Source organism: Zootoca vivipara, chromosome 2 (assembly GCF_963506605.1).
Source record: "Zootoca vivipara chromosome 2, rZooViv1.1, whole genome shotgun sequence".
NCBI classification, from domain to species: domain Eukaryota; kingdom Metazoa; phylum Chordata; class Lepidosauria; order Squamata; family Lacertidae; genus Zootoca; species Zootoca vivipara.
Window position 1 is genome coordinate 8,389,060 of NC_083277.1, and position 21,534 is coordinate 8,410,593.

The following is a 21,534-nucleotide window of genomic DNA, read 5'->3' on the forward strand; positions in this document are numbered from 1 at the left end:
TTTCGGAACGGTCTCACTGCTGACGCCATTTTTATTCGTTTTTGTAACTGTATATGTTACTGCAACCCTTTCTGGGACCTTATGGTAAAGGGCAGATAAGAAATCTTAACAGATAAGTAACACCCGTATCTCTTCCGTCAATCATAATTAAGGAACTTGGAGGCGCAACTATCGTGCCACGAGGGGGAAATGCTGAGGTAAAAAAATATACCTACTGTGAATATAAGACGCAGGACGGTTCGGACGAAAAGAGTAATCTTGTTTATTGAACCATATCTTTTATTAAAAAAATCTTCTTTAAAACAACGAAGGGGGGACGGGGGGAAGGTGCTTCTTATTTATAAATCAGGAAACCTATGCCTTTGTTGCACAAAACACAGAATTAAATGGGTTCAGGTGTGCGCTAAGATTAGAGTTGTTAGAAAAATGCATAATATATATATATAGAGAGAGAGACAGAGATCTATTTTTTCAAAAAGAAATCCTTCACTCTGGCTTATTTCATTTGAATGCAGCTGCGCTCATTAGGCTATTAAAACCCCCAGTAAAGAACATGCACTTGGAACAAGGGGCGGCAAACAGTTACTGTCCGCAGGGCCGCATTCAGCCTTGGCTAGGCATCCGGGGGCCACAGACCAACGTCACATGCGGCTACCTGCCCCCCTCTGAAAAGCACACTCTCTCACACGCACGACCACCACACAAAGCCCCTCACGCCCCCCTCAGGCGACCCTTGCCAATCGGCTGAGGAGGAAGGTTATATCTCCCCGCACTTCGATCGAATTCATTTTGGTTTCAGTGCCGGTAAGCAATCTCGGGCTGCCGAACGGAGGCTCAGCCAACTCCCGCGTGAGGCACCGAGGACATTTGCCACAGCTCTCTCCCCCAAAACGTCTTAACGCGACTGGATATCTCTGGTAAACCGCAAGCGGGGAACAGCATAGCTTGCTGATTAATGCCAGAGGTGAAGGGACCACCGGTTCGATCCTCGGTCCCGTTAACCCGCCTCCCAGTGGCTCCACGCATGGCAAATCCATTGCTTCGGGTCGGTTGCGACTGGGAGATTTGAGAGGGGGGTTTTAACGTCCCACCCCTACTCCGCAACCCCACACCCTGACAAAGACGCTCCTGTGTAGCGTTCAGGCTGGGGAGGGGGGGAGACGCTTCATTTCTCCAATGAGTTCAAGCCTCATTGCTCTGCGGTAGGGTGAAGATTGCATCCTGAAAACTGCGGCTCAAGAGATCTCCTCCACCCACAAGCAGTCAAGCTTGGGGGGACAGATCTAATATTCCCTGTGTTTCTGTATCAATGGGGTGCATATGCACGAGAGGTGACATCGGCCTACTGTTAATATTTTTCTGCATCGGCTCTGCCCCCTTTTGCATCAGCTCCCCCCACCTCTGGCATGCAGGCCCCGGGGGGGGGGGGAAGGTTAAGCCACAAGGGAGGCTTGAAAAGGGTCGTCCACACCTGGCCTTTATGCACCGCTACCCTTGGCAGTCTGGAATGTACACAGATTCCTTGGCGGGGCTCGATGTTTCCGGAGACGCCCTCTCCAGCGAGCCGGGGAAATGAGTGCTCTGAGAAGGGGTGCTTTCTCCATTGCAAAGCACCGGCGACACACAGCCCAGGGGCGAGTTTAGAGAGGAGAAGCTGTCTGCGAACCCGCCGGCCGGGCTTTGGTCTGGCCTGAGGAGGGCCTCTCCGATTTTATTCAGGCCGGAGACGAGGCCCTGGAGGATGGTGCCGAGATGGTCAATGGAGTTCAGAAAGGCTTTCCTCTCCTCCTTGATCTGCGCGTCCTCCTCTTTCATGAGCTGCACGTACTCTGAGAAAACCTTGCTGTCTTTCTCCATGGCGGACAGGAGCCGGGCGTTCTCCATCGAGGAGTGCTTCATCAGCCGCTCAATCATGTCGCTCTCGCCTTTCCGCTTCTTCTTGGTCCTCAGGATTGCCATGCAAGTATCGGGGGACAGGGCAGGAGCCGGGCGGGGCGGGGCGGCAGCGTCTGGAAGGGCAACAAAGAGGAGAGCCTTAAGGGGATGGAGAGACTCGCCTATATGAGGAAAGGTGGTAACAGTCAACGGCTTTTTAGTTTAAAGGCCAGGAGACATGCTACAGGTGGGTAAAATTATACGAGACACGGAGAAAGAAAGTTTCTTCTCCTCTCGTCGTACCAGAGTTTGGGCACATCCATTGAAGGTTCAGGACAGACATATGTAATTCTTAGTGAAATTTTAGAAATTGCTCTTGCAAGAGGCAACTTGGGCGTAAGTTAGCCATGTCCATTAATTCCAACGGATCTGAAACCTTGTAGTTTGCTAGGCTGCTGAGAGTTGCTCGGGGACCCCTTATTTCCCTTGCAGACCTACAATTCGCAAAGTGGCTTAACAATCCCTCTCAACCTTTTAATGTATAAATCCAAATCAAATACCGTATTTTCCGTGTATAAGAAAACCCCCATTTTTAAAAAACCCAAAATTAAGAAACTAAGTTGTTTAGCTTTTTGGCGGGGGGAGGTCACTTCCGCCAATCACTCTCACCCGCCTGCCTGCCACTGCTGATCACTTGCCACCTCACTGCAGCAGCCAAATGTCTGCCACCTCGCCGCCACCAACAGACCACCTGCCCACTTGCCGCAGCCACCAATCACCCACCCAATCGCCACTGCCAATCTCCTGCTTGCTGCTGCCATTAATCGCACATCCCCCCTTTGCATTCACAATCCGTGTATAAGATGACACCCAATTTTTGCCTATTTTTAAAAAGCAAAAAGCATCATCTTATACACGGAAAAATACAGTAGGTGTTGGAAATGTAAAGAGAAAGAAGGTTATTTTTATCATATGTGGTGGTCTTGTAGGCTTACTGGGAAATGATATACAAAGAAATGAAAAGGATGTTCAAAATAACCTTTGTAAAAAAAAACCCCAGAAACTTTTCTTTTGGGATTTATAAGGAAAGAACTACCTAAATTGTATAGAAATTTATTCATGTATGCGACTACAGTGGCAAGAATGCTACTCGCCCAAAAATGGAAAGAAGCAGAAGTCCCAGCAAAGGAAGAATGGATACAAAAACTTATGGAATATGAAGAAATGGAGAAACTTACCGAAAAAAAAGAAATCAAGACTTTTTATAAAAGAGTAGAAATGGTTTATTGAATATTTATAGGTAAACTAGTGTCGTTCAGCCCGTTAAATAAACGGGCGCTAGAACATATGTGAGCGCTGCGCGGAGCACCGGATCGAGGAGCCGGTCTGCAAGGTCAGCGCCCAGCAACGCCGTGCTGGATTGAGGAGGCAATGCTCCGTGCGGCGTTGCTGGGCGCTGACTCTGCAGACCGGCTCCTCGATCCGGTGCTCCGCGCAGCGCTGCTGGGTGCTGACCCGGCAGGCCGTTTCCTTGATCCAGCGGCCTGCCGGGTCGGCGCTGATCAGCGCTGCGCGGAGCACCGGATCGAGGAGCCGGTCTGCACTCTGCGCCCAGCATCGCCGCACGGAACATTGCCTCCTCAATCCAGCACGGCGTTGCAGGGTGCTGACTCTGCAGACCGGCTCCTTTATCCGTTGCTCCCAGGACCTGTCCTTGCTGGACGCACACACGCGTGCTCTCTCCCCGCCAACGCTCAGTCTGGCCGGGAGCGGCGGTTGGCGGCCAGCCGCAGGGAAACGGTAGGTGGGGGGGGGAGAGTGCGCGTGTGTGTGCGTTCCAAGTCTCTGCGTCGAATCCCTGTGTCCGTGGGTCACATGCGCAGTAGCGCAAACTCAGGGACACAGGGAATACTGGACGCAGAGACACTTGCACTTTATTATATAGGATTGTAAACAGATTTAAAAAAACTGGCAGGTTTATTGTAATATCCTGCACTTACTTAAGAGTATATATTTAAATAATACAAATAAATGGGTAAGATAAGTGAATTTGGATATGCAGAAGATATAAAAATAAATTTAGGGAACCACAGAATGAGAGGGAAAGAAGTCAAGTTTTAAAATGTTAAAATGATTGTAAAATCAGTGAAATGTATATACAGTGGTACCTCGGTTTAAGTACACAATTGGTTCCGGAAGTCTGTACTTAACCTGATGCGAGCTTTCTCATTGAAAGTAATGGAATGTGGATTAATCCGTTCCAGATGGGTCCGCGGAGTACTTAAGCTGAAAGTACTCAAACCGAAGCGTACTTAAACCGAGGTATGACTGTATCTGAAAAGTATAAATAATTTTAAAAACACAAAAACTATCTATCCCTCTCCATAGGAAACACTGGGAATGGTCGCTCTGTGAAGGGGATCGGGACCTCTCTGAAGAACTCTCAGCACCCTTAGCAGCAGTTCCCAGAATGCTTTGGGCGTAGCCATGGTTGTTTGAAGTGGCATAATACTGCTTTAAATGCGCAGATAGGGCCTTAGACTCACAATACGGAAGGCCCAGCTCCAAGTGGGATATGAGCTTTGTGTGAGAGAGACAGCCCCAAAGACCTCGGTGATCAGGTAGAGAAATAAGACCTCAGGCACTCCCTAAGGCACACGTAAATATTTATAAACGGCACTTTCAAAACTATGCACATGCCTCTATCTAAAACAAATTGGTGCACAACATAAAAAACATAATAATACAACATCAACAAAAATGGGTTGGTTTGGGGTGCGGGAAAGTTCCAAACAAAATAGCTGTCTAAAAGACATCTACAATAAAGCAGGTGTGGTTCCTGCTGAACTTCTATTGGCAAGGAGTTCCATAGGCTCTGTCAGCTGAACCTCAGGCATGTGGGGGGCGTCAAAAGTGCCCCATCAGAAGATCTTGGTTGCCCCAGTTGTATCCTGGATCGAAGTTGTTTAAGAGCCTTGCAAACTAATACAAGACCCTTGAGCCCGATAGCACAAAGAAGCCAGTACAAGCTTTGGAAACACCCATGTTAGGTGCTGGTTGTACAGCCAAACCTCGGTTCCTGAATGCCTCTGTTATCATACTTTTCAACTCCCGAACGCCAAAAACCTGGAAGCAAATGCTCCAGTTGTTGAACAATTCTCAGAAGCTGAACATGCTACGCAGCTTCCATTTTGAGTTTCCCTATTGTGTTGAGGCTTCCATTTTCGGTTGTCGAAAGTTTCGGAAATGGAACGGTCTTCCAGAACGGATTATGTTCAACAACTGAGGTTTGACTGTAGCCTGTTCCCACCAACAGTCCAGCTGCAGCATTCTGCACCAAGGATAGTCCCACAATAATTGAGTGTAGAAGATATCAATGGTCTTAAAACTCATACCTTGTTCCTTCTCCACCTCTGTGTCTGCCTGGTCGGCTTCCATTTCCACCCCTATTCCGCTGGAGGCTGCATCTATTAAACGGGAAAGGCAGTCTGTTTGGGGGCGGGTGGGTGGGGAATGAATCAACTGATGGACACTCTCTCACCCACAGCAGAGGGGATGCAGCCCAAGCAACTACTGTACTGGCTTGACATTTATTGATGCCAACAGCACTCACCGGAGCGATCTCCAACGATGCACGTCTCAATGCTCTCTTCTATGGCCTTTTCTTCGCTGTGGCCATCTCCTAGGGAGAAATAATAATTTTTTTAGAAAAGTAAAATTAAGCTAAAGCATAAAATTAAAATGAGAAAAGTACAATTAAGCTAAAGCATAAAATTAAAATGAGAAAAGTAAAATTAAGCTAAAGCATAAAATTAAAATGAGAAAAGCAAAATTAAGCTAAAGCATAAAATTAAAATGAGAAAAGTAAAATTAAGCTAAAGCATAAAATTAAAATGAGAAAAGCAAAATTAAGCTAAAGCATAAAATTAAAATGAGAAAAGTAAAATTAAGCAAAAGCATAAAGAAACAGGGTTGGGTAGCTCTTGAGATATTGCTGAACTACAGCTCCCGTTATCTGCAACCGCTGGCCATGCTCTGCACAGAATCACAGAGCTGGAATGGACCCCGAGGGTCATCTAGTCCAACCCCCTGCAACGCGGGAATCTTTTTGCCCAATGTGAGGCTCAAATCCAAGACCCTGAGATTCAGAGTCTGATGTTCTGCCAACTGAGCTATCTTTGGCTGGGGCTGTTGGGAGCTGAATAAATAAATGCTCTTCTCTAAATGTGAAGCATGATTCACTCAGACCATGTGAGAAGTTTTATTCTGAAGAGCATACTGACAGGAGCGAGCCAGCAGTAAAGCATGCCGAGCAAGTGCAGTTAACTCTTTATTAGTAAAAAAACAGGATAAGCACAGGAGTGTCAGGCTTAATGAGCACAGCAACTCAGCTCTACGTGGGGCTACCTTTGAAGGTGACCAGGAAACTACAACTAATCCAGAATGCGGCAGCTAGACTGGTGACCTGGAGCAGCCGCCGAGACCACGTAACACCGGTCTTGAAAGACCTACATTGGCTCCCAGGACGTTTCCGAGCACAATTCAAAGTGTTGGTGCTGACCTTTAAAGCCCTAAATGGCCTCGGTCCAGTATACCTGAAGGAGCGTCTCCACCCCCATCATTCTGCCCGGACACTGAGGTCCAGCACTGAGGGCCTTCTGGCAGTTCCCTCGCTGCAAGAAGCAAAGCTACAGGGAACCAGGCAGAGGGCCTTCTCGGTAGTGGCACCCGCCCTGTGGAACAACTACCTGACATTTAGAAAATACCTAAAGGCAACCTTGTTTAGGGAAGTTTTTAATCTGTGATATTTGATGTATTTTAATGTTTGTTGGAAGCCGCCCAGAGTGGCAGGGGAAGCCCAGCCAGATAGGCGGGGTATAAATAATAAATAATAATAATTATTATCTCTGGCAAGTCTGGCCCCCATGAGGCAGTTGCAGAAACTGAAGGCCTCCCTAGAGATGGGAAGGCCTGGAAAAAACCTGGAAAAATTGGGGGAAAACCAGGGTTTTTCCCCCTGGCCCTTACCATCTCTAGGCCTCCCCGCAGCTGCTTAAGTCCCCTCCTTTCCAGGGCCTTTTCCAAACAATCTGAGACTGGGCCTGCATGAAGCCAACCTCCTCCACCCTTTTCATGCCTCTCCTGGTTCTGGGAGATCAGGTGGAGGGGACTTTGTCACAGCACAACAGGGAGACACCCGTGCCTCTTCCCCAGCCCGACTCATCTCTGCCTGTTGGTCTCCCTCCTCTCTTACTTCACCTTCTGCCTCTGATTCTGGACTTCTCTCTGCCACAGACTCTCCCCGCTCACTAAGCCCCGTTAACTCTTCAGCTTCCAACACCCCCTCCTCCCAGTCTTCTCCCTCCGACCCCTCATTGTCATCCCACCACCACTCCCTGGGCTCTGAGCCTTCTTCCCCTGGGGGTTCCCCAGCTGCTTCCTCCCACCATTTCTCTGCATCCAGCCAGTCCATGACATATACAGAGCAATGTATATGTGCCACATGTTTCCTTGGAGGAGAAAGCTGTGTGCCTCTGTGCCAGTTACTGTTCTGTCCTCCCTGGCGGGGGATGGTGGGAGTTGTAGTCCAACAATATCCGCATCCCCATTCAACCCAATTTTGACCATGCGACGGATTGAGCCTAGACTGCCTGCGTACAAACCAGGGAACCCTGAGAACATGCCATGGGGTTCTCGCACAACTGTTCTGACCCATACAAATCAGCCTACGGCTACGAGGCAAACGGTTAAGATGCAAAACCGATGCTTGCGGGGACGCTGTGGTCCTCCAGCTCCCATTAAGAGCCCTCTCAAATTTTAGCGTCACCCTGGCACCTCCTCCGCTTCTGGCGCTCCATGCTCCATCCTGGTTTGGGCACCCCCTGCAGGGCAACAGCATCGACGGCACCATCCTAAAACCGCCTCTGCTCCCATCAGGCCAACCAGCACGACCAATGGCCGGAGATGATGGGAGCCCAGCAATATTTGGAAGGTGTTGTATGCCACAACAGCAGCAAGGATTTTATTAGCTAAGAATTGGAAGAGGGAAGATCTACCTACAGTGAACGAATGGCAGATGAAGATGACTGAATTTATGGAACTGGCCGAACTGACCGGGAGACTTCATGACCAGAGGGAAGAGTCAGTGGAAGAAGATTGGAAGAAATTCAAAGTTTCTTTAAGAAATAATTGCAATATTGGAAATGTTTAAGATAAGATTTGGAAGTACAGGGAGGTTGTAGAGGATGATTTGTAGAGGTATTGTAGTATATTAAGATTTAGATATAAGGGTAAAATAAGAATTGAATGCTGTTAATTAATATGAGGTGAATTCGTAGAGGTATTGTAGTATATTAAGATTTAGATATAAGGGTAAAATAAGAATTGAATGTTGTTAATTAATATGAGGTGAATTTTTGTTAGTTAAGGTAAAAATAAGATGATTGAAATATGATATAGAAATTGGTTAGTTAAGTAATAATAAGATGATTGAAGTATGATATAGAAATTACTAAGGATGATATACAACGAAAAGCAGAAAGGAGGGACTTGAGGAAGTCAACAATGTTAGGATACATGAGTGATGAATATGGTTGTTTTTTTCTTTTTGTATTTTGTATTTTTGTGTTTTATGTGATAGTTTTGTATTTTTGTGTTTTATATGTTTTTTTCTCAGTTTTATAAAATCAATAAATATATTTTGGGGGAAAAATATTTGGAAGGTGACCAGTTCCACCACTGCAACACGAAAAGTTCCCACCCCACTGCAGAAAGGAGGACCTCTGCTGACTCCCAATAAGAATGGCGGAGGGCCGCAGCTCGGAGGGAGAGCATCTGCTTTGCATGCAGAAGGGTCCCGGGTTCAAATCCCACTGGCCTCTCCAGGTAGGGCTGGGAATCGTCCCCTGCCCAAACCCCTGGAGAGCTGCTGCCAGCCAGTGTGGATAATACACAGACAGCTGGATCTGCATAAGGCAGCTCCCCACATTCCTTTGTTCCTATTAAGACGAATTCTGCCCACCAGGTACAAGAACTTGCTTCACCATGTACTCCTCTGCATTTCCTGCTTGCGCATCCTGGCCACAAAGTTCCTCGGCGCGCTCGGGAGTGGCAGCCTCCTTGGCGAGCGGTGTCGAGGCTCTTGTCTTTTTCTTAATGTTCCTGGGGATGCGCTTTGGCCGGACGGCCGCGTCCCCGTTGTGGAGGATGCTGTGCAGCTTTGTGTAGTACGGGCAGGTGGCCGTGTGCTTCCCGGTCCTGGAGTTGTGGTTCACAACCCGCTGGTACTCCAGCCTCATGCACTTGGTCTTGGAGCGGCACTCCACGGCGTTGCGCCGGTGGCCGCGGCAGGCCATCTTGCGGGCGATGATCTCAAAGGCCTCGATGTTGCGGTGGCTGGCACGCAGCTGCTCCTGGATTTTCGGCTCCCCCCAAATGTCCAAGAGGTCCAAGATTTCCTGGTGCCTCCAGGAGACGCCGCGCCCTTTCCTGCCGCTGCTCGAGAGGGACATGCCTTCGGGAAAACCATGGTCGGAAGCGCGGCTTAGTAGGTGCGCTTTGATTACAAGGAAGGAAAGGAAAAGACAGACATAATATATTACAAGGACAGGAAGATACATCACAGACAGAATAATTACCACACACAAGAAGAACACAGAGAGTGTCTGAATACTTCACCTGTAGGACTGTAAATCATTTAATGTGCTAATGCGAGTGGAAGTTGTTAAAATTGCAGTTGCGGTATAAGGGTGTGTTATTCTGACGAGTGTCATGGAAATTTGTAAGATTTTGGAATGTGGAAATAAAGTAAATCATCAAATCATCAATTCTAGCACACAGGGGCCCACCTACATTGTATAATTTGGCTTTTGAACGATTGACATTACTAATGGTATTGTAATTTGGCATTGCTATAATGAGGCTTTTACTCGATTATTGTAATTGAAATCTAATAAAAATTATTTAAAAGAACAACAAAACAAAACCCCGAGGAAGGAAGGAAGGGAAATTGTGTTACACAAATCTGCAGTGCGATCATTAACACCAGAGAAAATTTTTAATGACTTGATATTAATTTAATATTCATTGGAATAATAACATTACTCCATCTTGCAATGTATTACAATTTTAAGTACTTTTCCACTTTTTTTCTTTATTTAACAGTCGCAAAATGTTCTTGTCTGTCTGTCTGTCCCACCCTTATCCTGAACAAGCTACCTATAATTCCTTTATGTGTATGTCTCTCTCTCTCTCTCTGTATAAATTTTTAATTAATTTTTCTCTTTTACAATTTAAAGTGCTCATTTTTGCATCCGTAAGATATCAATGACTTCCCTCCTTCTCTTTCCATGGTTCATTTTACCTATGTTATATCCCTGAATATTTTACAAAAGCTGTATCAATCGGTTTTCCATTATTACATTCATCAAAACTTACTTACACTGTTGACTTTATCTTAATTGTGCCAGTGTTTTCAGTGTTTATATTTAGTAAACGTTTCCCAATCTTCTCTAAATGTATGTGTTTCTTGTTCTCTTATTCTATATGTTAAGTCTGTAAGCGGTTCATATTCCATCAAATTATGTTGCCACTTTTCTTTGATTGGAACATTGCTTGTTTTCCAGATCCCACCCTTATCCTGAAGGTAAAGGTAAAAGGACCCCTAACCGTTAGGTCCAGTCGGGACGACTCTGGGGTTGCGGCGTTCATCTCGCTTTACTGGCCGAGGGAGCCAGCATACAGCTTCCAGGTTATGTGGCCAGCATGACTAAGCCGCTTCTGGTGAAACCAGAGCAGCGCATGGAAACGCCGTTTACCTTCCCGCTGTAGCGGTACCTATTTATCTACTTGCACTTTGACGTGCTTTCAAACTGCTAGGTTGGCAGGAGCAGGGACTGAGCAACGGGACCCTGTCACGGGGATTCGAACTGCCGACCTTCTGATCGGCAAGCCCTAGGCTCTGTGGTTTAACCCACAGCGCCACCCGCGTCCTGAAGGAGCTCGCCATAATTCCTGTGTGCCCCCATAATTTCATCCTTATGCTGAATGTACTTGCTCGGATGCTCCTTTCTGCCCCACCCCAATGTTGTGGCGGCAAGTGGGACTCACCCTCCTCACTGGCCTCATTGGGGAAAGAAATATTCTCTTGGCATCTTTCCGGCAGAGCCTCATACTCTTCCTTGATCACGGGAGCTTCGTCCGGGAAGCTCTCCACCTTGATCTTCTTCAGAGATCTGGCACCTTTGTGATCCAGATATGGAGGGAGGGAGAGAAAGAGGAGAAAGAGAGAAATACCTGAAAACCCAGTTCTATTTCCAGAAAGGCAGAAACATTAACAAGCAGGTTAAAAAAAAGTAACTACTTGCTGGATGGACAAAAGCAGCAGCAAATATCCACAAATTCCTACCAGCAGACAGAGGAGTCTTCTGCCTCCACCAAAGCTCTTACAGGGAAATGTGGCATTTTTACATTAACGTAAAATATTAATATAAGTAACACACACAATATGTAAGCAAACATATTTTAAATACCTTATTTTTAGATTTAGTATTTGCCAAACAACAACAACAACAACAACAAAACCAATTGCTGCATTGTAATGATGTTGCATTTTAGGAATTTTGATATATTTTCGTGTTTTGTATCCAACTGGTTTTTGTGTTTCTTTTACCTAAATATAAACAGTTTAAAGGTAAAGGGACCCCTGACCGTTAAGTCCAGTCGTGGATGACTCTGGGGTTGCAGCACTCATCTTGCTTTACTGGCCGAGGTAGCCAGCGTACAGGTCATGTGGCCAGCATGACTAGGCTGCTTCTGGTGAACCAGAACAGCGCACGGAAACGCCATTTACCTTCCCGCCGGAGCGGAACCTATTTATCTACTTGCACTTTGACGTGCTTTCGAACTGCTAGGTTGGCAGGAGCAGGGACTGAGCAACAGGAGCTCACCCTGTTGTGGGGATTCAAACTGCCAACCTTCTGATCGGCATGCCCTAGGCTCTGTGGTTTAGACCACAGCGCCACCCGCATCCCATTAACAGTTTAGCGGTGTTTATTTACGTTAGGTAAAATGTGGAATTGTGAGTATCATTACTAGAAATATTTAATTATCATACACAGAATATGGAAATGTGACTATTAATTGGCAATAATATTTTATTTGTGTCAATAGTCATTTATTTGTGTCAATTGAGCCAATTGGCCGGGGGGGGGGGACATGGGAGGGAAGGGGGACAGTCCCATTCTGCAACAAAAGTCCTTGTTACGAGTTTCCACCATGGGTAGGCAAACTAAAGCCCGGGGGCCGGATCTGGCCCAATCGCCTTCTAAATCTGGCCCGCTGATGGTCCGGGAATCAGTGTTTTTTCACATGAGTAGAATGTGTGCTTTTATTTAAAATGCATCTCTGGGTTATTTGTGGGGCATAGGAATTCGTTCATTTCCCCCTCCCCCCCAAAAAATAGTCTGGCCCCCGACAAGGTCTGAAAAAGTTGACTGACCCCTGTTCCACTCTTGGGGCTTGTGAGTTGAATCCCGCCCTGTATTTCTTATACTGAGTCCTTTTTCCTGGGATCTGTTAAGGTGCCCAAAGATTTCGGGTTGGAATATGAAGCAAGTATGTTATTGTCGTCACTATTATTTCTTGTTGTCTTAAAGCGGCAAGGTGCTGATTTAAGTGTAAGGGGCTGGCGTGGCCTCAGAGAAACACCCACCTGTGGATCTGATCTCTTCCATGGAGCCTTTGGCAAAGAGGTCTTTTCTGTCTTCTTCCAGCCAGGAGATGAGGTCAGGTCTGGAGCTCACAGGTCCATCTTGAAATAGAGACGCAGTCATGTCAGGGTCTGGACTGAGGAGGAATGGTGGGAGCCCACCCCCTTTTCCTGAACCTTCCCAAGGGCAGGAGGACAGTATTGATTTAGAATAGTGGTTTGCAGAAGGGCATAGTCCAGAGGGGAAAAGCTGGGAAATACTGGGTGAGGAACAGCTAGAAAAGGAAACACAGCTGGCAGATTCAGTGTCCTTGGAAAGCATTCCTGACCCCTCTTCACCTAAGACTAGACAGGCTTTGAGAGTGTGTAGTAGTGATATACAAGGTTCCCACAGCCACTCTGGGTGGCTCCCAACAGCATATTAAAAACACGATAAAACACCAAACGTTAACAACTTCCCTAAACAGGGCTGCCTTCAGATGTCTTCTAAAAGTCAGATAGTTGTTTCTTTCCTTGATATAAGATATAAGATATCTTTATTGTCATTGTCCCCTTGCGGGAACAACGAAGTTACTCGGTTGCTACATCCACTCCGATAAAGCATTCCGCATAATCCAAAATTACAAAAACCTGATTAAAAACAGTAAATATAATACAAAATAACAAGTAAAATAAGATGACTTCAAAGTCCAGGCTTTCCATTTAAGGCCAAAATCGCTCTAGAGAAGAAACTGTTCCTGAGACGGCTCGTTCTTGCCTGCATTGTTCTATATCTCCGTCCCGATGGCAGGAGCTGAAAAAAATGGTGACCAGGGTGCGTTGGATCTCTTGATATATCTAGTGCTTTTCTATGGCACTTGGTGGTGTGAATTTGTTCTAAGGTGGTGAGTGAGCAGCCAATAATGCTCTCTGCTGTTTTAATAATTCTACACAGCCCTGCTCTGTCCTGGGAAGTACAGTTTCCGTACCACACACATAAACCGTACGTGAGCATCTGATGGGAGGGCGTTCCACAGGGCGGGCGCCACTACCAAGAAGGCCCAAGAAGGTTAAGGAAGCTGGGTATGTTTAGCCTGGTAAATAAAGGACTGAGAGGAGATGTGACAGCTATCTTTAAATATCTTAAGAGCTGTCACATGGAAGATGGAGCAAGCTTGTTTTTTTCTGCTTTGCAGGGTAGGATTCAAACAAGCTGCTTCAAGTTACAAGGAAGGAGATTCCGACTAAATTTCAGGAAGACCTTTCTGATAGCGAGAGCTGCTCAACGGCGGAACAGCTTCCCTTCGGAGGTGGTGGACTCTCCTTCCTTGCAGGTTTTTAAGCAGAGGTTGGATGGCCGTCTGTCATGGATGCCTTAGCTGAGATTCCTGCATTGCAGGGGGTTGGACTGGAAGACCCTCTGTGTCCCTTCCAACTCTACGATTCTAGGATTCTGTGAACAGGATGTTGGACTAGCAAGGCTGTGAGGCCGGACACAGCAGGACCTTAGTATCCTGGCTACGGGAAAAAGGGATCCTTACCCAGCGAGGTCACCAAGTCGTGAATCTCCAGCATGACCTCTGGTTCAGATCCAGCAGGTCCCACTCCTCCTCAGTGAAGTGCACGGCCGCCTCGTCAAACACCACCAGCCCCTGGAAGAAAAAGAAGAAAACTGTTTCCTTCCACGCTGCAGGCAGGGACTGAAAATCATTTCCTTTCCCCTCAGAAGTGGAATGCAGGTGTGGTTAGCCGAGCAGTTTCACCTGCAGAGTTTGAAACTTATGTTCAGATAAGTTCAGAGGACCCCACAAACTTATGTAACACAAGAACCTACATTGATCTACATTGGCTCCCAGTACGTTTCCGAGCACAATTCAAAGTGTTGGTGCTGACCTTTAAAGCCCTAAATAGCCTCGGTCCAGTATACCTGAAGGAGCGTCTCCACCCCCATCATTCTGCCCAGACACTGAGATCCAGCACCGAGGGCCTTCTGGCGGTTCCCTCGTTGCGAAAAGCAAAGTTGCAGGGAACTAGGCAGAGGGCCTTCTCGGTGGTGGCACCTACTTTGTGGATGTCAAAAACAGATGTCAAAAAGGAAAACAACTACCAGACTTTTAGAAGACATCTGAAGGCAGCCCTGTTCAGGGAGGCTTTTAATGTTTAATGGATTATTGTGTTTTATTCTTCTGTTGGAAGCCGCCCAGAGTGGCTGGGGAGACCCGGCCAGATGGGCGGGGTATAAATATATTATTATTATTATTATTATTATTATTATTATTATTATTATTATTATACAAAGGGCTTCATTAAAAACCCTTAGAGGAACGGAAAGATTATGGTGGGCCCTGTACACAATACAAACTAAAACAAACACAATAATAAAATATTATTTTAAAGCAAAATAGATTTATTGCAACACATGACAGGATCTGATCTCCTCACATTATTTCAGTTTACATTAGTAGGAGGCCTCCTGGTTTAGCTGGGGCTAAGCACTGAAAAGAGAAAAATGAGGGAAGTAGTGTTGGGAACTAAAGAAATATAAGCTAAACACCAAACCGCACTTTAAATCTAGGTTATGTTTGCCCCAACGGAATGTCCCTCAGGATCCCTTCCAACACCACAATTCTCTCAACTACATTGCAACTCGCTCTTACAACAGTTCACTTGTCCCGGTATGCAAGAAGAAACACACACAGGGGAAATGGAAGTAACTATGGAAGCTTTTAAACTGTGCTCACCAACTTGGCGCCCAGAAATCTCCAGTTGGGCCCATGCCAGGAGCAAAACACGTCCAGGGAATTTCGAACACTGGGGTGGGGGTGGGGGAATGAAGTGTAAGGATACCTATCAAATTCTGGTGTTTTTCCGTTATGACAACTTTGATGTGTTTTCTTTAAAGTCAATTTCTTCTTTACAAAAAAAAATCTCTTTCTTTCTCTGCAAGGCCCTCGGCATGTGCTGAGCCTGCCTATTGTGCAATCCAGCACTGCTTATGCAGCGTCAGACCACTGGTCCATGTGGCTCACTGCTGCCTGCACTGAGGTTAAAGCTCAGATCCACACACATCTTTGCAATTAAGCGTCTCCCTCTTGCACAGACCTTCTGCATGCAAAGCAGAGACTCTACCACTGAGCTGCAGCGCCTTTTATAGATATATCCTGTGCCCTTTTAAAATGTGGCTCTTTTTTGGGGGGGAGGGTGTTATTGTTGTTTTTATTTTGATTATATATATTGTGGTTTTTATGTTGATGTTTAGAAAGTGTCTAAATATGAGACTAAATATATTGCACAAATATGTCATTATTCATCTTTCCTGTTTTTTCTTTTTCTCGTATTTATTAAGTTTTACAAACAAACACAATGAAGCGATTAAAGATTATGGATATGTCACTTCCCTTAGAATCATAGAATCATAGAGTTGGAAGAGACCACAAGGGCCTTCCAGCCCAACCCCCTGCCAAGCAGGAAACACCATCAAAGCATTCTTGACAGATGGCTGTCAAGCCTACGCTTAAAGACCTCCAAAGAAGGAGACTCCACCACACTCCTTGGCAGCAAATTCCACTGTCGAACGGCTCTTACTGTCAGGAAGTTCTTCCTAATGTTTAGGTGGAATCTTCTTTCTTGTAGCTTGAATCCATTGCTCCGTGTCTGGAGCAGCAGAAAACAACCTTTCTCCCTCCTCTATATGACACCCTTCTATATATTTGAACATGGCTATCATATCACCCCTTAACCTTCTCTTCTCCAGGCTAAACATACCCAGCTCCCTAAGCCATTCCTCATAAGGCATTGTTTCCAGGCCTTTGACCATTTTGGTTGCCCTCCTCTGGACACGTTCCAGCTTGTCAGTATCCTTCTTGAACTGTGGTGCCCAGAACTGGACACAGTACTCCAGTTGAGGTCTGACCAGAGCAGAATGCAGTGGTACTATTACTTCCCTTGATCTAGATGCTATACTCCTATTGATGCAGCCCAGAATTGCATTGCCTTTTTTAGCTGCTGCATCACACTGTTGACTCATGTCAAGTTTGTGGTCTACCAAGACTCCTAGATCCTTTTCACATGTACTGCTCTCAAGCCAGGTGTCTTCCATCCCATCCTGTATTTATGCCTTTCATTTTTTTTTGCCCAAGTGTAGTACTTTACATTTCTCCCTGTTAAAATTCAAAATTCATCTTGTTTGCTTTGGCCCAGTTGTCTAATCTGTTAAGGTCATTTTGAAGTGTGATCCTGTCCCTTCTTTGATTAAAATTATTAATATCTTCAGATTATGGTTTGGGATTTCTCCAGTTCTGACAGATTAGCATTCTAGCTGCCATTGTAAACTGAGCTACCATTTCCAGGTCTTTCTCCTATGTTAGGCCTCTAAGATATCCAAATGAAATTACTAAAGGGGCCCTTGGAAGATCGTATCTGAGGATTCAAATTTCCACCCACCCACCCCTGCTTCATTTTTATTAAGGCAGCTTTCAAAAAGGGCTGCATTCGTTGGTTGCTCACGCAACACATGAAAAGAGATTTGCATTGGGAGGAGAATTTATTTTACGGAAGTCTTTCAGGGAGTTAAACACTAACACATAGAACATGAGACTCTTAATCTCAAGGTTGTGGGCCCACATTAGGCAAGATTCCTGCATTGCAGGGGGTTGAAACAGAGGATATTTATGGCCCCTTCCAACTCTACGATTCACCTTGAATCGGACCCGGAAACGAACTGGCAAACCAGCACAGCTGTCACTGATGCAATAACAGCACACTAATGGCCCATTTGTAAACCGCTTTGAGGTTTTCTTACAATCAAGAGGTGTATAAATTTTATGAAAAAAAACAGACAAGCAGCTTCATACTAGTCCGCCTGCACATCAATCCAATTTATTAGTGGTTCGGTGACAATTCCCTAATGGCATTGCATCACTGTTGTCTTGAGGGGTGCTCCTGCTTATAGCCCAACAAAACCAGGACCAACAACACACACACACCAACATCCGTGGTATGCAAAGTTACAGGATTTCAGCAGGATGTTACAAGAATCCTACCGATCGTAAACAAAGCCCTGAAACTTTTTCAGGCACAAACCGTACTGAAATCGGGATTTCGTAAAAATGCCCTGATACCCTCATGGATGTACAAAAAAACAGAGCAATAAGAAAATGGAAGATAGACAGGATGGGGAAATAAGTTTTTTCCACATGACTTAGGCTGCATACAAAACATATGTTTAAAGCACATCATCACTTCTCCCCGACAAAGAATCCTGGGAACGGTAGCTCACCCTTCCCAAACCTTCAATTCCTGGCACTCATAACAAACTACAATTTCTTTTTTAGGGGGGGAGGGATGTGATGTGCTTTAACTGCCTGGTGCGTACACAGCCTTCTTCTCCATTTTGCACCACCTGAAGAACTTCCTCATGGCAAAAAGCTGTTAAAGGGTACACGCCAACAGAATTTTATTTGTTTTTAATAAAGGGGGGGAAGTGGCAAGATCGGGGTCCGCCCCCCACTAATGCCAGGAAAAGCAAACAGAACCAGCCAGGGGAAGAATACAAAGAATTTATTTGACAACAGCGACCCACGGGGGATTAAAGGATTAAAATCTGGAAAACTGGAGGAGACCCCCCTCCCCTCGCCACCTCCTCCTCTTCCCCCATAAACCTCCAGCCAGAATCCCAACCACCAACAATCTCCCCTCCAAATGGATCTTTGAAGTTTCAAATAAATATTTTTTTAAAAAAGATTGCAAACACAAGGAAGGGAGGAGGGGAAGCGCAGAGTGTTGTTTGAAAAGAATGTGCAGGCTATTAGCATAAAAGTTTTCTTTTGCTGCTGTGGAAAGGGAGGGGGCGGGGAGGCGGCTTAGGGGAGCTTTGCTTGCAATTTTTTTGGAGGGTGGGGGGCACCCTTGCTGGGACCCACTGGGAGAGGGTGGGGTTTGGGGGGGTTACACTTCCTTCCCCTCCCCCTCCCCCCTCCCCCAAGGGTGCACCTTTAACACGGGGCTCCCCCGGCGAGAGCAACAGCCCGGTCCGGCATCGCTGCAGACGCAAATCTCTGGGAAGCACAAAGAGGTTCACATGGGCCCCCCTTGCATTTCCCAGGTGGGCGGGACAGGAAGGAGTCCTCGGTGACGCGGCGCAACGCTTCCCTTCTAGTCCACCCCGCCTCGCTGGTTATGTAACCCTCTGCTCTGGACCCTCCCCCCCCCTCCAGATACACACAGAGAGACACACACATGATTGTGTTGGGGTGTGTGGTGTGCCAGGAGGGAGATCTGGGTCTGTCGGGTTTTTTTTTGGGGGGGGGGGTTGGCAGTGGATGGGTGAGGATTTCTGAGCACACCACAAATGGGAAGGACAAAATAATGAGGCAGCCTTCCTTAAATGGTGCTGCTGAAATTAATAAAACTCTCATAATGAGAAGTTAAAATTGTAGATATGTATATAATAGTAATAGGATTTTTTTAAAAAAACACTGTGGGTGGCTCACAGAATTTATAAAAATACAAGCAAACGTCAAACATTAAGAAACAGAATATCCAATACGTGCAACAAACAAAGCAATACATCAATAGAAACCAATGACAATAACAAGTGACACGCACACACACACACACACAATCTACGGAAATTAAGGAAATGCTGATAATGAGAAGTTATGTGTGTGTGTGTTTATATATATATCTGCTGAAATTAAGGAAACTGATGAGAAGTTAAATTATATATCTGTATATATGTGTTTTTATATATAATATATGCTGAAATTAAGGAAACTAATAATGAGGTTAGATTGTGTGTGTGTGATATATATAATTTAACTTCTCCTTATCAGTTTCCTTAATTTCAACAGCAGCACAGACGCTTCTATAGTTTTAGAAGTGCAAGTGCTCCAGGCTTTCCTGCAAAATTTGAAGTGGGAAGTTTTTCCTACGCAAACTGCACAGGGTGATTTGCATAGGAAATAATTCTCATCTCCTGAATGGTACAATCTACTTTTTGTCTGCTCTGAAGCTGCTGCTAATCCTTTTAATGAAGGCTATTCACATACCATACGTTTAAAGCCCACACAAACACCCTGGCAATCATGGGAACTATACAGCTATACTGTAATTGCCAGCGTCCTTAAGAAAGCACATAAATGTGCTTTAAATGTATGGAATTCCAATATCTGGTTTGGTGCTGGAGAGAAAATAGTTTTTCTTCCCCCCCCCCCAAAAAAAACAATAATATTAGCTGAGCCATGTCTATATTGGATCATCTTGCGATACAGGGGATCTCCTTTCTTATAACTTTATGCCATTGGTTCAGGTCCTACCCTTTGAAGCAGGAGAAAACAAGCTTGCTCCATTTTCCATGTGATAAGCCTTTAGATATTTGAAGGTGGCTATCAGATCTGCTCTCCGTCTCCCCTTTCCCAGGCTAAACATACCCAACTCCCTCAACCATTCCTCATAAGGCTTGATTTCCAAACCCTTTATCATCTTGGTCTCTGTCCTCTGCACGTGTTTCAGTTTGTCAATATCAGTCTTAAACTGTGGCACCCAGAACTGGACACAGGAGTCCACGTGTGGTCTGACCAAGGCAGAACAGACAGGGGCTAGTACTATCTGGGCACTATTATCTGGAAGTAATGTGCTTTAAATGTATGATGTGTGTATATGCAGCCTTATGCTTCCATAATCTTTATAATATTGTTCCTTTTAATGTTATCGATTCTATGCTGAATGAATGAGTGAATGTTTGAATGGATGTTTGCTCTGCTTAAACTGCCAAAAACTATCGATATGTAGCATCTCAAATAAACAGGACTTTGCCTTTTGAGAAACCAATAGGTCTGCTGCCTTCCTTGTAATTTACAAATTAACAGCCTCCTGATAAGGCCAAAGACCCCTGCAATCATGATGTCAACTTGCCTGTCATGTAACTTTGCACAGAGTAATCAGAGAAACTCAGAGAGCAACTAGATTACATCCATACCATACATTTAAAGCACTGCCATGGCTTCCTGCAAATAATCCTGGGAATTGAAGTTTTCTTTTTGTATGAGCCTGTCCTTCTTGCTCTGTTTTACGGGATTTTATGAGGCCACTTCCTTGATATTCTTAGGCAAGTTGGCAGTCCATACACACAAACAAACAAACACACACACACAAACACACACACACACATTCCTCAAAGAATCCTGGGAACTGTAATTTGTTAAGGGTGCTAGGAATTCTAGCTCTGTCAGGGGTAACCTACAGTTCCCAGGGTTATTTTGGGGGCCGTTCTGTGCAGCCAAATACAGTGGTACCTCAGGTCGCAAATGCTTCAGGTTACAAACACTTCAGGCTTCAAACTCCGATAACCCATAAATAGTACCTCAGGTTAAGAACTTATTAGGGAGTTTTCCCCAAGCCGTTCTGGGCATTCCTGCATCACAGGGGTTTGGACCGGATGACCATCTGGGTTCCTTCCAGCTCTGCAATTCCACGATTCTAAGTTTAAATTAAAAATTCCAATGGAAACCTAGATAAATAACACATAGTCAGCAATGATGTCCAGCTGCAGCATAGTGAGTAAGCTCCACTGGACTGAGTGAGGCTTACTTCTGAGTAAACCGTGCATGGTGGGGGGGGGGGGAGGATATGCTGCCCGCACTTTTGCTCCTCTGTGGGTCAGTGCGTCTGGCTGTTAACAAGAAGGTTGGTGGTTCAAGCCCACCCAGGGATGGCTGTGGGCAGGATTCCTGCATTGCAGGGGGGTTGGGCTAGATGACCCTCAGGTCCCTTTCCCTCCAGCTCTGCGATTCCATGATTCTAGGAAAGAAAAACAGCACAGCATCCTGATCTCGCAAACCCCAGAGAACCAGCGCCTTGCCCTTGAAACCGGGAATGAAACCGGGAATGTCTTAATAGTCAGCCTAAGACTGACTCGTGTTGTCCGTTCTCGGGCCCCTAAGAGTTAACTGGAGCAGCGAGCTGAACGGTTC

The 21,534-nt window shown here is 45.7% G+C and overlaps 1 protein-coding gene across 3 annotated transcripts; it reads right to left on the minus strand.

The window, feature by feature from the left end:
• Positions 1-285: 285 nt before the first annotated feature.
• LOC118081250 (uncharacterized) lies at positions 286-21,486 on the minus strand. 3 transcript variants are annotated; one of them, XM_060270736.1, is made up of 8 exons: positions 20,925-21,486; positions 14,104-14,214; positions 12,587-13,376; positions 10,984-11,115; positions 8,897-9,430; positions 5,489-5,557; positions 5,271-5,342; positions 286-2,009 (listed from the first exon to the last, which is right to left on the minus strand). In XM_060270736.1, the coding sequence occupies exons 3-8, from the start codon at positions 12,903-12,905 to the stop codon at positions 1,489-1,491; spliced, it is 1,647 nt and encodes a 548-aa protein (XP_060126719.1). In that variant the 5' UTR covers positions 12,906-13,376; positions 14,104-14,214; positions 20,925-21,486; the 3' UTR covers positions 286-1,488. The 3 variants fall into 3 exon arrangements, with proteins under 3 accessions (XP_060126719.1, XP_034963529.1, XP_060126720.1); XM_035107638.2 differs by lacking the exon at positions 20,925-21,486 and adding an exon at positions 18,554-18,690 and having other exon boundaries at positions 12,587-12,685; XM_060270737.1 differs by lacking the exon at positions 20,925-21,486 and adding an exon at positions 18,554-18,690.
• Between the last annotated feature and the right edge of the window lie 48 nt (positions 21,487-21,534).